At 34.4% G+C, this 16,150-nt stretch overlaps 1 protein-coding gene and 1 non-coding gene across 3 annotated transcripts; one reads left to right on the plus strand and one right to left on the minus strand.

The window, feature by feature from the left end:
- TRNAP-AGG (transfer RNA proline (anticodon AGG)) lies at positions 1–72 on the minus strand. Its single transcript has one exon. It is a non-coding gene; the product is annotated as a tRNA-Pro (tRNA).
- A 1,355-nt stretch (positions 73–1,427) lies between these two features.
- Positions 1,428–15,910, plus strand: LOC146540169 (synaptic vesicle glycoprotein 2B-like). Of its 2 annotated transcripts, none has more exons than XM_085207490.1 (11): positions 1,428–1,519; positions 3,615–3,680; positions 9,367–9,528; positions 11,315–11,482; positions 11,566–11,682; positions 13,154–13,389; positions 13,501–13,673; positions 13,950–14,172; positions 14,556–14,833; positions 15,242–15,369; positions 15,745–15,910. In XM_085207490.1, exons 1-11 carry the CDS (start codon positions 1,489–1,491, stop codon positions 15,861–15,863), a joined length of 1,701 nt encoding a protein of 566 aa, XP_085063616.1. In that variant the 5' UTR covers positions 1,428–1,488; the 3' UTR covers positions 15,864–15,910. The 2 variants fall into 2 exon arrangements, with proteins under 2 accessions (XP_085063616.1, XP_085063615.1); XM_085207489.1 differs by lacking the exon at positions 1,428–1,519 and adding an exon at positions 1,908–2,017.
- The last annotated feature ends 240 nt before the right edge of the window (positions 15,911–16,150 follow it).

The raw sequence follows: 16,150 nt of genomic DNA on the forward strand, positions 1-16,150 counted from the left end.
GGGCTCGTCCGGGATTTGAACCCGGGACCTCTCGCACCCTAAGCGAAAATCATACCCCTAGACCAACGAGCCGATTGACGTTAAAATTAAAGTTTTTAATGTAAATATTTTTTAGTCTTTGCTATCGTGGCATTAATCAATTTATGAAGATGTTGTTTTACTGTTCGAGCGTAAATTATTTTGCGTGAACTATTTTTCTTTAGCTTCACGCTGTACCCCGTAGGGCTATTTTTATGTCTGTTGAGTTGCTGTGCACCACAAACTTTAATCATCCGTGCCTCTCTTGTTCCTGCGTTTTTTCTTAGTTTTTGTAAATTGTGAAGTGAATATTGATCGGTCTATCAGTGAAGTTTAAGAGGACTAACAGGGCTCCCTCTCCGTTCCTATTAAGACACTTCTGTGCCGTGTAGAGTGGAGGTACTCAATCCCACACTTTGCCTCTTCACCAGGGCGAGAAAATGAAAATGTTAAATATTTTATTTCTTCAAGTGGGAGTGGAACTTACAACCTGTTACGTTTACTAAACTATAAAGCGTAAATTATCATTGATTTTAAGCTCTGTTAAGGCTTTTTTAAACTTTTCTTTATTACAATTCAAAATTTTCTTTATTACAGCTCCCCTACACTCCTCCACATGCCAAATTTCAGCGTGCTTACGGTTGTGAATCAGGTATCTGAGTATTTGTAAAAAATATGCTCAGAAACCGTCGTGGCACAACGGCGCAGCGTCTGGCTTTAAGGACGGCGGTTTCAGGTTGAATTTCCACTCGGAGTACATGAACTACTTTAGGTAATAAATCGCGGCGTTGTGGTCCGCCACTTAACACAAAACAACATTGGATAATGCGTATGGAACGGAGTAAATTGTTCCTGCGATAAAGCTAAAAGTGCTACCTTACCTTCAGTAGTAGGTAAGGTAAAATTTAAATGTTGATGATAAAGAGAATTTAAACGTGTTTTTCGTTTCTATTGTTAAACATATTTTTTGTAACACATATACATATATAGGTATAGGCAAATAGAACTTACTCACCACTACCAGTAAGGTATTCCTATTGTGTACCTACTAGAATCCTGTTTTTGTTAGGAAAATAAAGCGGCGTTAAGATCCGTCACTTAACACACATTGTCTCGAAAATTGGGCTATACGTGGGTAACAGAGTGTCCCAACGCTAGGCTACCTTAGTCTACCCTGCTATATACGGGGAAAATAGAGAGAAAAAACGACGAAATATACCAATATGAAAATTTCCATTCAAGATTTAAGCTCGCCATAATAAATTATTTCAGATAAAAAAACTAATTTCAGACAGGTTTTGAAGTGTGACATGGTTGAACATGTCTGTTTTTTTTTTGGATAAAAAATAACGTTTTATTTCATAAGACATATAAAAGAAATGCCGTACATTAGGAGACCTTTCTTTCTTATGCACTCCGCGTTAGTTCAGATCGCTCCTCCGCTAAGGCAGGTTGTTCTGAGTGACAGTTATGGTGTGTCGGGTAGCGCCCAAGGATACCAGTGAGTTTTACAATTTTGTATAGAAAAACTATTTTTTTTTTGATAATTCTATAAAAGAAATTCAATTATTGTGTTAATTTTATACAAAAAAAAAAGTTGAAAATTGCGGCATAATTTTCGTATAATCTTTATTTTAAAAGGAGTACTTTAAGAAAATAATAAAATTGAAACGTAATTTTCATTACTCTCGAAAATTGGGGGGTACGTGGGCAACGGATACTTAGCATCAGGTTCTATCTGCCTATATATAGCACGATGCTGAAAAAAATATTGAAGAAACGAGTATAGGTTTACAAATATGTAAATTTCCATTGAAGATTTAAGTCGTGAGACACTTTCAAGCCTATGTAATTTTTTTTCATAAGATATAAAAGAAATGCTATACATTAGAAGACCTTTCTTTCTTATGCACTCCGCGTTAGTTCAGATCGCTCCTCCGCTAAGGCAGGTTGTACTAAGTGACAGTTATGGTGTGTCGAGTAGCGCCTAAGGTTACAAGTGAGTTTCATATTTTGGTATAGAAAAACTATTTGGTTTTTTAACTTTACATTGTTATGTTAATAGTGGAAAAAAAATGTGATGTTTTTTATTTAAAAAAATATTATATATACAAAAATAGGATTATTTAAGGCTAAGTTTTGCAAGCAAAATGTATATTTTCGAAAGTAAATAATTTTCTAAAATTAATAATATTTTTATTGACTTTTTTAAATATAAAAAAAACAAAATTTTCAATAATAACATTTTGTGTTAGTCGTTATTATACAGGGCAATTGATAGATCGGTAGACAGTATAAATATATTAGATATTTTCGCTATGAAATACTAAAGAAAAAAAAATCTCTAGCATTTTAGTAAAAAAACATGCAAAGTGATGACTGTGTAATAAGTAATGACTGTGTGTTTTTTCACCGACTAGTGGTACTTTTGTATTCTCTGATGTATACCAGTATGCCCTATTTATGAAGCAGACTTAATGTTGTTGTTTTTTTATAAATTTCCATAAATACAAATTTGAAAATTTTAAAATTTTATTACAAGCCATAATTTCAACCAGTTTTCTCAAAAACAAAAACAAAATTTGATCGAAGCATTTTAAAATCATCCTTATTTTGTCTTTTTCCAATTAATAACTAACAAGTGTTATTTTGACTATTAATTTCTTTCGTTGTCTTAAAAGGGCACGTGTACTGTGCAATAGTAGCACAAGCTGTGGGTTCGATTCCTCACTCGCTCGCCTTGGTAACGAAGTAACACCAGAGTCCAGCCTCCAGGATTCGGTTGAAAGTGGAGTACGGATGTACTTATAGGAACACTAGGTTCCCATATTACGAGCGGAATATAACGTGAAGCTAAAAAAATAAGATATAACGTAATTGACTTCCAATTTAATACAAAGCGAAAACTTAAAAATCGTATTTAGGTAATGTTTGAAAACTTCTTTATCGCACATACACCGATACGATAAAACTATAAGCTGTTATACAAGCAATAATTGTAAATTAACAACCCGAGTGCAAAACACGAATTACCGTGAAATTGTATGACTTTTTTATCTTAAAGGATTTATTTTAAAATAAAATAATAAAGAAATAAATTGAGGCCAGTTGTGGCGTAGCGTGCGACTGTAACCGGTTCCATTCCCGCTCGAGGAAATGAAATATTTAATAATTATATTCATTTTCTTGATTTAGTTTCCAGCAATTCAATTTCAACACGCAATGCCTGTAGAATTCGGTGGAAAAGTGGGGAACGGAAATGTCTAGGTCCACAGGCCCTCTGACTATTACTACTGACGCTGCTAAGTGCGAAATACGGCATAAAGCTAAAAAAAGAAATTATATCTATCAAAAGCGGTTATTGTGAAAATTCAGTCTTTTCCGTTCCCGTGGGAATGTCGAGAAATCTCTCTCTAATCTACCTACTTGCCAAATTTAACCTTTTCAAGTCCAACAGGTTCGTCTGTACGTCTGTCCCTCAGAAACGGATAATTAGATAATAATTACATTTTTGGACATAATTTTTTTAACAATTATAAGTGATTGATTTTTATTTATCAAAGTTAGATTTATTTTCTTAATATCTTCTTTTACAGCCCAGAGTGGAGAAAATCAAGATGCCGCTCAAGTTGCGGACTATGAAACAGCATTGGACGCGGCTGGTAAGTAATATACGAGTAAATTAAAAATTATAAATTCTTTAATTCCTAAGCTTAATTGTTTTTTGTACCCAAAGAGCATTTCGGAGTCCTATTACTAAGACTCTGCTGTCCGCCCGTCTGTCACCAGGTTGTATCTTATCACCCATATAGATAGAAAGTAGAAATTTAAAAGAACAGAATAGAATAAATATTTAAGGGGGGTCAAATTTTATATACAGTATAACAAAAAAAAATATGTCAATGGTACACTTTTTCTACATACCTACAGTTTAAAAAAATGCAATAGTTTTGATCTCATATCCTAATCTAGAAGTACTTATATTATTCTTATAATATAGGTACATGCTTAGCCTTATTTGGCCATCGTGGCGCAGTGAACCGATGGTTGTGGGTTCGATCATACTCTAAAGAATGAATTATTTTCAGTTCCCCGCTCAACACGCAATATATCAAAAAATCCCAGGTTCCCTCTGCTTACCCTGCTATACGGGAAACAGCGTGAAAGCTGTGTTCTATTCAGACAAAACCATATATTTTTAACCCTCATAGCAACCTAAAACATCACGTACAATCGTAATGACGTCACTAAACGCTGACTCTACGTTTCACTATCTACATCGAAATCTAGAAATCAACTAAAAATCTGATATTCACACGCGTTGTTTTTAATTAAAGATAAGGTTACCTATATCTAAGTATGTCTGTGTTATTGTGGTGGCTCAGTGAATAGTGCGTCTGGAGGGGCGGGTTCAGTTCCTGCGCGTGACTATTTTTGTGATTAGTATAATGGTGAGGAGTTATTTCAAGTATTTTTTCTGTAAGCTTCATGCTCTAGCAAAAATACATGCACATAGCAGGGTAGACAAAGTAAACCTGGGAACCTAGTGTTAAGATATTCTGTTTTGGAGGCGTTGCGAGTTGAGGTGCGGAACTCAACATCGAACTTTGAAAGAAAGTTGGAAACGGAAGTGTTTTAACAAAGTGTCTTAACGCTAGATTCCCAGGTTCCCGCCGCCTGCCTTCTGCGGAAAGCTAACGCAGGATATAGCAGGGAAGGCGGAAATAACCTTGTAATTTAACTCCCCATCTCAACGCACCCCCCATTTTCGAGTCTACTACTACATTGACAGACATTGTGCCATTGCGCCACAATGATGTTAGTTATTGTAAATAACATTAATATAATTGCACGCGACAAGAATGATTTTAAGTTATAATTTTAAGCACAACTTTAAACGTTTCATAACTGTAATATGTATTATTGTAAAATAATTTTACTTTATGTAAATTAGTGTACTAACAATTACTTCACTTATATTAAATAGCTACCTACTATATCTATGGACGCAAGAATAGGGGGTCCGAGTGGATCGTGGCCACCCCAGAACTTTTACAAATAAAAAAATAAGCGCTAAAAATAAAAACATTAATTTCAGGGTAGAAGGAACCTGGGACATTCACTCACTCAGTTCCCCATAAAGATATATAAATTTCACACTATCCTTTTCTAGTAATGAGGCAAACCGCGGCGTTGAGTTCCACCACTCCACACGTCAGAATTTGTCTACCTATGTATTTTCTATAGCAATAATTCGTTGTAACTTGCATCATCCTGTTTCGCGTCTTCAATACAAAATTGTTATAAACCAGTCTGATTGGTTTTGAAGATTTTTTTGTATGAAATTTCGTTGAGAGTTACCGGTACATAGCGCCTTGTAGCTCCTGTCATTTGGAATTATACTTACATTTATTTATTAAAATTCAATATTTTACATGTCTTTAAGTGACACATTACTCCGTTATTCTTTTTGTAAAGAAAATATGATATATTTTTTTAAAATATATGACAAGATGATGTATTGGTACAACTGAAACTTGCAAGACGTTTCCGTTAAGTTATTTTTAACCGACTTCTGTAGGAAAAGGAGGTTATCAATTCGACTGTATTTTTTTTTTGTTTGTTACCTCATAACTTTTAACTGGGTGAACCGATTTTGATAATTTTGAAGGTATAGCTTCCCGAATGGTCCAATTTTTTTTGGTCCATGTCTGACAATGGTATCCATGACAAAATCACATAAGTCTTAAATTTGCATTAGGCATGTGCACGACTAATAGCCGAATAACTCAATGTTGCGCTAACCGATTTTGATGATTCTTTTTTTATTTGAAAGGATATACTTCAAGGACAATTTGGTGAAAGTTTAGTTAGGTTTCGATTATGGAATCCGGAGAAAATTGAGAAAGTTTGTTTTTTTTTGGTAAAAAATTGATTAATTATACTGTAATAGTACAAGCGAAAACTTTTTAAATTGATGTAAGAAGTGAGAATCCTGATGGTTGCATTTTTTTTCAACCAACCTCAAAAAAGAGGATATTCTCATTTTTAACCAACTTCAAATAAGGGAGATTCCCAATTTGCCCGAATACTTTTTATGTATGTTCTTGTTAATATACCAAAATGTAACCTTGCACAAAAATAATACCTAATTAAATGAAGTTTTACATAGGACAATCACAACCACTCGTTGAGAACCACTACCACCACCATCACCACTCGTTTAAGAAGCATCATTTTAAGATCTACCCATCACTTAAAATCATAAAATAAATTAATTTTTAACAAAAAGAAAAACCGACTTCTAACATAACGAACTAAAAAGTGAAAGATAATTTTACAAAGATTTTATAATTTTGAAGTCGGTGTCAAGCTAATGCTACAACACCTTTACTACAATATCTAATTACTAAGCCTGTTTGTTTTACTTGGCACCGACTTCAAAATTATAAAATCTTTGTAAAATTATTTTTCACTTTTTAGATCCTTGTTAGAAGTCGGTTTTTCTTTTTGTTAAAAATTAATTTATTATTTTCCCGCTCTGGTAGACAAGGCATTAAGTTCTGCCACTCAACACACACTATCTAAAAAATTGGCCTAAAAGCGAAAAACGGAGTGTCTAAATACTAAGGTCCTTTCCTACCCTGCTGTATGCGAAATATTATAAGTGGGAATGCTTGTGAGGATGTATGTTTTTTCTACTTCCATGCAAGAACTACTGAACGGATTTAGATAAAACTTTATAGTACTAAAGCTTAGAAATTAGAATAAACACATAGACTTATAAAACACTTCGTACAATTTGACTATAAAATAACAAAACGTTTAAGCAGGCGAAGCCGCGTTTTGGTTGCTAGTTACCATATATGGAATTGAGTAAAAATAATAAGCAAAACAATTTCCTTTGTTCGTCTGTACATAAATCAAGATAGGTGCATATTATGCGGTTTTGAACACACGCCTCTCAACAATGCAGAAACTTAAAGAGAATAACATAACTTTTTTCTTTGAAACGCATGCAAGTGATGGCTCTAATATAATTAATGACGTCACAAGTTGCTTATTTGAAGCGCTCAGTGGAAGCGTGGAAGTTTTTATTTCTTTGGATTTTAGTTGCTGTTTGAGTCTGGTTTTAGTTTTTTTGTTTTTGGTATTAATTACTGCAATAATCAAGACGACAGAAGTTCCACTGTTCATCATGTATAGTCTTCTGATCGTACAATAGACCTCTAGGAAACTGTCAGTAATACAGCGCCAGCAGCCTGTGTGTCATCTAGCGTTTTTTGCAGCTAATTGTTCCCTGCTTCTCATTTTCCGCCAAATTCTGGAGGCATTGCGTGTTGAATGACGGAACTCAACGCCGCGCTTTGCCTCGACACCAGAGCGAAGAAATGAAGAATAGGAATCAAACTTACAAACTGTCCCGTGTGCTCCTACGCCACGACTGGCCTCAACTGCTACTGTATTTTTCTTTTATTTATTGTAATATAACTCTTCTAGGGCGTCTATGAAAGGTTAAATGTTTGTATAGGATTATTATGGAAATGGTTTAATGGAAGGCAAACGATTTGTTTTTACACTTCAGGGGAGTTTGTTTATATTATCCAGGGCTGCAGCAGAAATAGCCTTACGTTTTTATGATTGGTGATAGATATAGCTTTTTGATGTTTATAAATTTTTTAGCTTGACTTTTTTACCTGGTAGGTAGAGGGAACCTAGTGTTAAGTTAAGACTCCGTTACCTACGTACTGCAGAATTTTCGATACATTGCGTGTTGAGTGCGGAATTCAACGCCGTGTTGCTACCAGAGCAAGTAAAGAAAAATAGTTAATGCCCCGAGAATTGAATCCACAGTTACTCGCTGTTTCACTGCGCCAGTACTGCCTCACTGGCTGATTGTGTAACTTAATTAGAAAAAACATGGTACATTTTTATCTAAATCGTAAAAAATCTCAATAAAATTTAAAGTAATCAAATAATGAATCGATGGATTTATGACTTTTATAGGGAAAAATCAAATTATACCACCATTTTATTTTTATAATTCATTATTTTTATCGTAGTGGGTTTCATTCCTGCTCTGGAAACAATGCAAAGTGCGTGGACCCCTACCCTGCGATCTGCGGGATACTGCGTGAAACCAAAAACATCTGCTTAACCTAATTACAGTTAGCTACCTATTCCCCTGATTCCAATAAAAGATTTTTATTTCCCATTCCACATCCACACCGCAAGTATTCCAGCTAATACCCTATTAGGCCGTCGTAAAGTTTACTACCAATTTATCACAATAAAGTCTCTAACAATAACACTGTGGAAATAATATTTACAATATCGAAGCATTGTCAGTTAAACTGTCGTGTTTAAGTTATAACTACCCACACTTACCCGCACTTACCCACACTTACTCACTGTTACATATATACGCACATGTGAGATGAGTGTGTGCGGGTATTGTTGTATAACCTGTGTGTGTGTGTAGGCCTAATTATAAGATCGTTGATTTTTGTGATTATTAGTCATTTAATTTCACTTTGTAGCAAAGTGTATGTAGCAGGGTAGGTGGAGGGTACGTGGTGTTAAGATACTCCGTTCCCAATTTTCTGCCGAATTTTAGAATCATTGAACATTGAGTAGCGAAAATCTGCGTTGTGTTTCTTCTACCAGAACGTGGAAATGATATGTTTTCTTATTTTTTAGCTTTTCGCCATATCCCGTAGCAGGATAGGTAGAGAGAACTGGAGAGAGAATCTAGTGTGAAGACACTTCGTTACCCATTAACATACTACCATTACCCATTATCCCATGATGGCCTCGAAGAAAAAGTACCTAAAATTTGTTGTAAAATTGCCTTACATTTTATGTTTAACATTACCTAACTACTAGAAAAAAAAATACGGAAACAAAATCGATGAACTAAATAATATGATGTCATATAACACTATAATTGGAAAAATAACATACATAACTACATCAAATTAACATACATATACCATATCGTAGTAGTTTTAATTTTTACCCATAAATGACGGAAAATATTGTTTTATTCGAATAAGTGTTAATATTTAAGATATACTATGTATGTATGTATGTAGAGCGGCACAGCACAGATTATGAGAATGCGATGGTTGGATTTCCATTTTATCGCTCTAGTAACGAGACAAAGCTCGGCGTTGAGTTCCACGCAACCATCAATGTCTCGAATATGTTGGATGGTGCAAAAATCACTAAGTAAATAGCGTTAGCCACACCAGGGTTTCTCTGATTATCCTGCTGAATTTGGAATACAGAAGCAAAAAAATATAAAGAAAAACATTTATTATGTTAACACAAACTGTTTATTTACAGGTTATGGAAGTTTTAGTAGAAGCGTCCTTTTTGCGTGCGCCTGCGCATTCTTTACAACTGGTGTTCAGAACTGCGTGATGTCGTACGTGCTACCTGCTGCTCGATGTGAACTAGAGTTGACTACGTACCAAGCTGGATTGATTAATATGGCTTTTATGAGTGGTAAGGATTGTTTCTCTTTTGGTTAGGATAGAACTTAGTCATTCCGTTTTGTTACTTATTTTAGAGATAGGTATTGTCTAAAGTTTTTGTATGTTTCGTAAACTTTTCTTCTATCTTTAACATGGTTATATTTTAAATTATTTTACTACTCTTATCTATCTAAAAAATTGCGAGAGTGGAGAAAGGAGTGTCTTAACACTAAGTTTTCCTTACCTACTTTCCTTTTATCGGTTAATACAACAAAAGCATATATTATGTATACATTCCATATCTAATATTGACACGCCCATACTATCCTCGAAATGGATGTAACATGTAAGGTCAAGTCCATCGTAATTTTGCATATTGACATAGCCTCATAACCTTCGCCTTGTTTGATATGTATTTATGAATTACGATTATAGGTGTGGGTTCGATTTTTAATGGAGTTAAGTTAACAAAATGTAAGAAATTAGTCCGACTAATACTGTCTTTTACGTTAGGAAAACATCAAAACTAAATACAGATGTATAGATGTTTTTATTAGTATTTAAAGTCCAAGGCCTTGTAAGGTTGTAGTAGTACACCTAACTGTTAAACACGAAGCATCCTGAGATGGACTTCCATTTGAAGGAATGAATTATATTCATTTCTTCCTCTGATATCAAGCCAAAGCGATATCAGAGATATCATACACTACGCGACATATCTCGATTTTTTAAAATAAAGTGAAAATAAAGAAGTTGGATATTCTAATCCTCGAGTTTCATTGAAAAGAGAGAGAATTTAAATGTTAAAAATATTTTTAGTTAAATGAAAAATGAAAAACGGAGTGAACGTTGTCTTTAATTTCTCATAGCCAACATAGGCTACCTGATAAGAGGGGAAAACAAAAAAAAACATCTTTTAGTAAAATATATAGGACACAACGTGAAGCTATGAGATGCTATAGCACGGCAGGAAGATGGAACCTATTGTTAAGGCACCTTACTCCCCACACACCACTAAATTTTCAAGCAATATATCAAGCTTTTATATGTTACCAGTAAAAATAAAAATAATTAATTCCCCCGAGTGGGAATCGAACCCGTCATCCTCGCTCCCGCAGCAAGACAGCCACATTTGTTAGTCATCGATACAATAATACTATTCAGTGTCCATCAATCGTAGGTGATGTTCCCGCAAATCGATTGCGAACGACCAATTTACTTCTTGAGCTTGTTTCTTCTAAACGGTTAATTGTAGTACAAACAAGTATGACGCATTATCGGCCTTTGTCATCTGTAAATTTACAGAATTTATTGTGAAAACATAAAGAGAGTTATTTATTCTTTTTTAAATTATATATTCATAATTGTGCTTTCTAGACTGCAAGATATTCCTCAGTTTCTGACGATATGACGCAAACTCCAAACGCAATGGAACCAAAGACCATCTCGCTTATACAGTTATACCCTGTCCTTCCACAGGATGGCCTAAAACTTTGTTTTTTTTTTAACTTCACGCTGTATTAATGCACATAGCAAGTAAAAGTAAAGTAAAATACTCTTTATTGCACACCGAATAATTAATTACAAATGTGTTTACAATGATACATAAAATAGTACAATAGGCGGCCTTATTGCTAAGCCAGCATCAGAGGGAACCTGGCAACCTAGTGTTACGATACTCCGTCCCCATTTCAACTTTCGTTTCCCATTTTACGCCGATTTTTCGAGATATTTCGTGTGGATTGATGGAACTCAACGTCGCGTTTTGATGACCTTATAAGGATTTGTTATTTAGGATTTACTTTAATATGTTACAGGTGGTGTTGCTAGTGCATTTTTCTGGGGCATAGTGGGTGATGTGTTTGGAAGGAAAAACACCCTGAGCATGACTCTACTCGTGGACTCCACGATACTGTTAGCTCAAAGTACAATAACTGATTACCGGCTGTTGTTAGCAGCTAGGACTATTAATGGATTTTTAATTGGTAAGCTTCAATATATATGTTTTCTATTCTGTATTTGCCTTTTTTGAAAAAATAAAGAATATTAATAATATTTTTTATTCAAGGTGCTCCCTCTACATTAGTGTTCACATATTTATCAGACTTAGTTGGGTACAAGCGAAGACAACTCTACTTAGATATAACTGGGATGTGTTTTGTGGCAGCGTGGCTTATTCTACCTGGTGAGTGCCTCGTCTCTCCTTAAAGCTTTTTTAAACGATTCAGCTTCACACTACTAAGGTAAAAAGAACCCAGATTTTCTGATTTCTGATATGATTCTTCAATTTCCAGATTTTTTTAAGTTATATAAAAGTTATATAAAAAATATCAAATATATAATATATAAGAATATAACGTAGCCGGGATTCAAACTCTCTGGTATAACGCCTACGAGATGTGGGTACGAGCTATATTTAGAAGTTCTAGAAATTTTATAGAATTTGACACCTTGTTTCAACTGCAAAAGTAGTACACACAAAGCTAATATTTAATTCTGACATGTACTAACGGCATTCACTTATATGTGAATGAGTATGGATTTAATAGGATTATTTCTTTAGCTGTCCATCCATTTTTAGGGTTCCGTATCTCAAAAGGAAAAACGGAACCTTTAAAGGATCACTGTGTCTATCCGTCTGTCAAAACCATTTATCTCGAGAACGCGTGGAGATATTAGGCTGAAGTTAATTAATATCAAATATTCAATTCTACGTTTCTTTGGAGCACAAAAAAGAGTGTATAAGTTAACACAATTAAAAGATACGAGAATTCATGCATCGTTTTTGTTTTTTTAGTAACGTAGGTATAAAACAAAATACGTAGCGGGATTTGTACCCACAACTCGTGAAAACTGTTCATGTCCTTTGACCACTAAGCTACACGTAAGCTTACAAGTTTTATAAGTTACACACCCCGTTGGCCTACAATCTTGAATTTGGTACGGAATCCTCGGTGCGAGAGTCCGACTCACACTTGATCGGTTTCTTTTAAATGTAACGGTCGATACACTTTCAATTTCTTCATAAAAAGCTCCGTTGATTTGCTTGAGGAAAACTTTTTGTTCATAAGCTCAAAGTGAAAGTTGTAATCACTATGTCAATGTGATGTAAAGGTTAGAGTTCAAATTCTACTTTAAATAAAAATAACACTATACTTCGACAGCATGGTGATAGCATGTAATATTTTAAAAATATAAAAAAATAGAGAGTCAATCAGCCTTATTTTTGTTGGTACTATTCTATATTATTATTCTATATTTCTATACTAATATTATAGAGCGAGAAACTACTGGCTTATACCTTATACTGGCTGGAAGATCAAAGCAGGCGATAATATCACGATCCATATCCTTCTTTACAAAAACTAAAATGTAGAATATAATGTTTTAATTACTTTAAAGTAACGAAATTTATAAAATAATAAATAAACTCATTGATACTTTTAATATCTCGAATAATTTACTTTGTAAATCGTTGCCAATTGGGTATAATTTTTAGCTTTTATTCGGTTTACTTTTTTTGTTATTGTCTTCTAAGTTGACAAAAACGCAGAGACTCCCAATCATTGATTTTCTCATATATCTTAAATGTACAGACAATGATCAGATACAAATTTATTATAAATATAGATTAACAAATATTTCTTTCCTTACAGCAATCGCGTGGCTAGTAATACCATTGAAGTTAGACGGATACACCACACTCTTACCCATCTACTCCTGGCGGCTCTACCTAGCGTTGGGCAGCATACCAGGGTTTCTATCTGGTATATGGATACTATTCCTGCCCGAGAGTCCTAGGTTACTATCAGATACTAACAGAGGGGATCGAGCTTTGAAAATCATGGCCTATATCAATAAGTGTAATAAAGGAAATAAGGGTGAATTTAAGGTATTCGTAGTGTTCATACGTATGTAATTCTTTTAATTTTCTATATACTGTATCAAAGATGTTATTATTTAATATTTATAATTAAATATAATATTAATTATATTATTTCAGATTAAAAAGCTGATCCAAGACAATATTTTTATGACAAAGACTGTCGGTGGGGAACAGAACCGAACTAAAGCACTGTTCATTGGAGTGCTCAAGGATCTCAAGATGTTCGTGTCGAAGATGTACGCTGTGAAATCTAGTTTAATATTGTTTGTTTTCTTCGCTAATATGGCTGCGTAAGTTACTTAATTCTTTTCTTATTTTTTTACTTTAAAGTAAAGGTACTTTAGCGTACCAGGGTACAGGTTAGGCAGAGGCCACATAGTGTTGAGACACTTCTATTCCCACTTTAATTATCGTGATGGAATTCAAAGCCACGCTTTGTCTTGTTACTACAGTGAGAAAGTTAAAGTAATTTAACATTAACTGTCTGATGCTGTACCACTACAGCACGACGACGTTATATTTTTTTTTATAGAATTCAATATATCGCTTAATTTATTTACTTCCAGTGGTTTCGGCTTAAATCTTTGGATACCAGAGCTTCTTCTTAGAATGAAAGGCAAAGATTGTTCAGCTAATACTACTTTACCTGAAAACGCTATGCTTTTTAACGCAACGAACATTCCATGGAAGGATATACCAAAGGTCTACGACGAATTCTCCAAAGAAATAAATAAATATAACACTTCTGCTTTCCAAGAAGAAAAATGTGATGAAACTATTGATGATTCGGTAAGAAAATCTATTTTTTTGTATATATGAGTGGCGTGGCGAACAAGCGAAGCGAAGGCGAAGAAACAAGCATGTGACTGTGAACGCAACAGGGTGTGCACAGTCACAGGTACCACTGTGTGGCAGGTTTTATTCCCACTCGAGGAAAAGGAATATTTGATGTTTTCATTTCTTCGCTCTGATAACGAGGCAAAGGCGGGAAGATTCGCCACTAAACTAGCAAAAAAAAGCTGAAAAAAAAGTGTTTAAGATATTCTGAAGTTTCATAAACAAAGATACTGAAAGCAAGCCTTTGTCTTCGTTATTAACAAAGTTTTTAAGCTGACATACCTACATTTTTAATATGATAGAACTAAATTAAATAACCCAATCCAATTTTACAGATATTCACATCAGGGTTAATAGTAGGCGCGTGCTGTGTCTTAGGCAACGCTGCCTGCGCACTGGTGTCCTCCAGAGGAGGTTACGGTGTGAGAAGAGCAGCCGCACTCTGTGCATTAGCCTGTGCACTAGCATGTGCATGTTTAGCTGCATGCGTGTGTGCTTGCACAGGCACTTCTCATTTAGCGGTAGCTGCAGCTGCGGCGTTAAACGCTGCCTCTTTAAATGGCAATATTCTGTTGATTAGAGTGCTGTTACATGCTTTACCAGCGAAGTTGGGGTAAGTTGGTTATGTTTTGTATTAATAATTTTTTATGATCACGTTTAGGTCTTTTCTTGCGATTATTTCCTATAGGAATTTAAAAAAAACATACCTACAATCTATATGAATTTATTTATTCGGTTAACCAAGAATTTTATCTTTACGGAGTAGAGAAGAAAATATACAATTACAAATAGAAGATTAATAATAATAATGAGTAAAATAATAATAAATAAGGAGCCAGACACAGCCTAGTGCTGTCTTCCTGTCCAGTCCTGTCTTACTAGGTGACCAGGTTCCTTCTGCCTATACTGCTGTGTGCGTGATATAACGTGCAGCTAAAAATTATATACAAAAATTATATATATAAAAAAATAAAATTTTTATGATTTTTTATTAACTTTAACAATTTTTGCGCTTTCACAGTGGTTTAGGTGTATGCTGGGGAGCGTGGTGGGGTCGCGCTGGAGGAGTAGCATCGAACTTAGCAGTGGGTGTACTCCTGGACTACTCGTGTCCAGCTCCCTTTGTGTCGGTTGCCGCACTTTTAGCATGTAAGTATTTGTACTAATTAAAAAATATATCATTCACATACCACACTTCTCTTTTTCTTATTTTTTGTACAGGGAAATCTAGTTTTAAGACATTCCGTTCACATTCAAACAATTCCGTTCCGGAGGAACCCAACCCCGAGCTTTTGCCTTGGTACCAGAGCTAAGAAATAAAAATATCAATTTACATAATTATTTCGTGTCCTCGAGTAGTAATCGAACTCACAATCAGTCGCGGTCATAATTACACACTTGTGCCCCTGCATCACGACTGACCTCAAAATAACAATAAATAAATTCAAATAAATTTAATATCTTAAAGAATTTTACTAAAAATATTGACATATTATTATTACTTCAAAAATATTCCTTTTTCAGTATCCATCGGAGGCATAATGATGATCAAATTGGAAGAAGTTAAGTTAGAAGAAACCAAAATAGAAGAGAGTCCCGACAAGAACTTAGGTTTAGATAGATACATATCAACCCATATGTAAATAAATTATTTATTTATAGGTTTATTGTAATTACAAGAGATAGTTAACACATGTGAAAAAAAATCAAGAGAATGTTGTGAAACTATTGTTTTTCGTAATTTATGGCTAAAGATCGAGGATGTTACGGAGCTCCGCGAACATAAATATCGAATATCTCAAAGATATTCGGATTATTTCAGAAGTTGGCGGAGTTTTTTTAATATTTTGCCTAGCTGACTCGATAAAACCCCTAAGTACGGTATAGCTATAATTATGAAAAAATTTTGTTAGAAGATAAACAACACGAT

Source organism: Heliconius melpomene, chromosome 3 (assembly GCF_056956725.1).
Source record: "Heliconius melpomene rosina isolate 202511_hmr_F chromosome 3, ASM5695672v1, whole genome shotgun sequence".
In the NCBI taxonomy this organism is placed as follows: Eukaryota; Metazoa; Arthropoda; class Insecta; order Lepidoptera; family Nymphalidae; genus Heliconius; species Heliconius melpomene.

Excerpts from the sequence above, each read along its gene's own strand:
- LOC146540169 (XM_085207490.1), top strand. The coding sequence starts at position 1,489 with ATGGTGTGTCGGGTAGCGCCCAAGGATACCA. Across the intron at positions 3,681-9,366 it reads AACAGCATTGGACGCGGCTG|GTTATGGAAGTTTTAGTAGA; the intron begins GTAAGTAATATA and ends GTTTATTTACAG. Across the intron at positions 14,834-15,241 it reads GCTTTACCAGCGAAGTTGGG|TGGTTTAGGTGTATGCTGGG; the intron begins GTAAGTTGGTTA and ends GCGCTTTCACAG.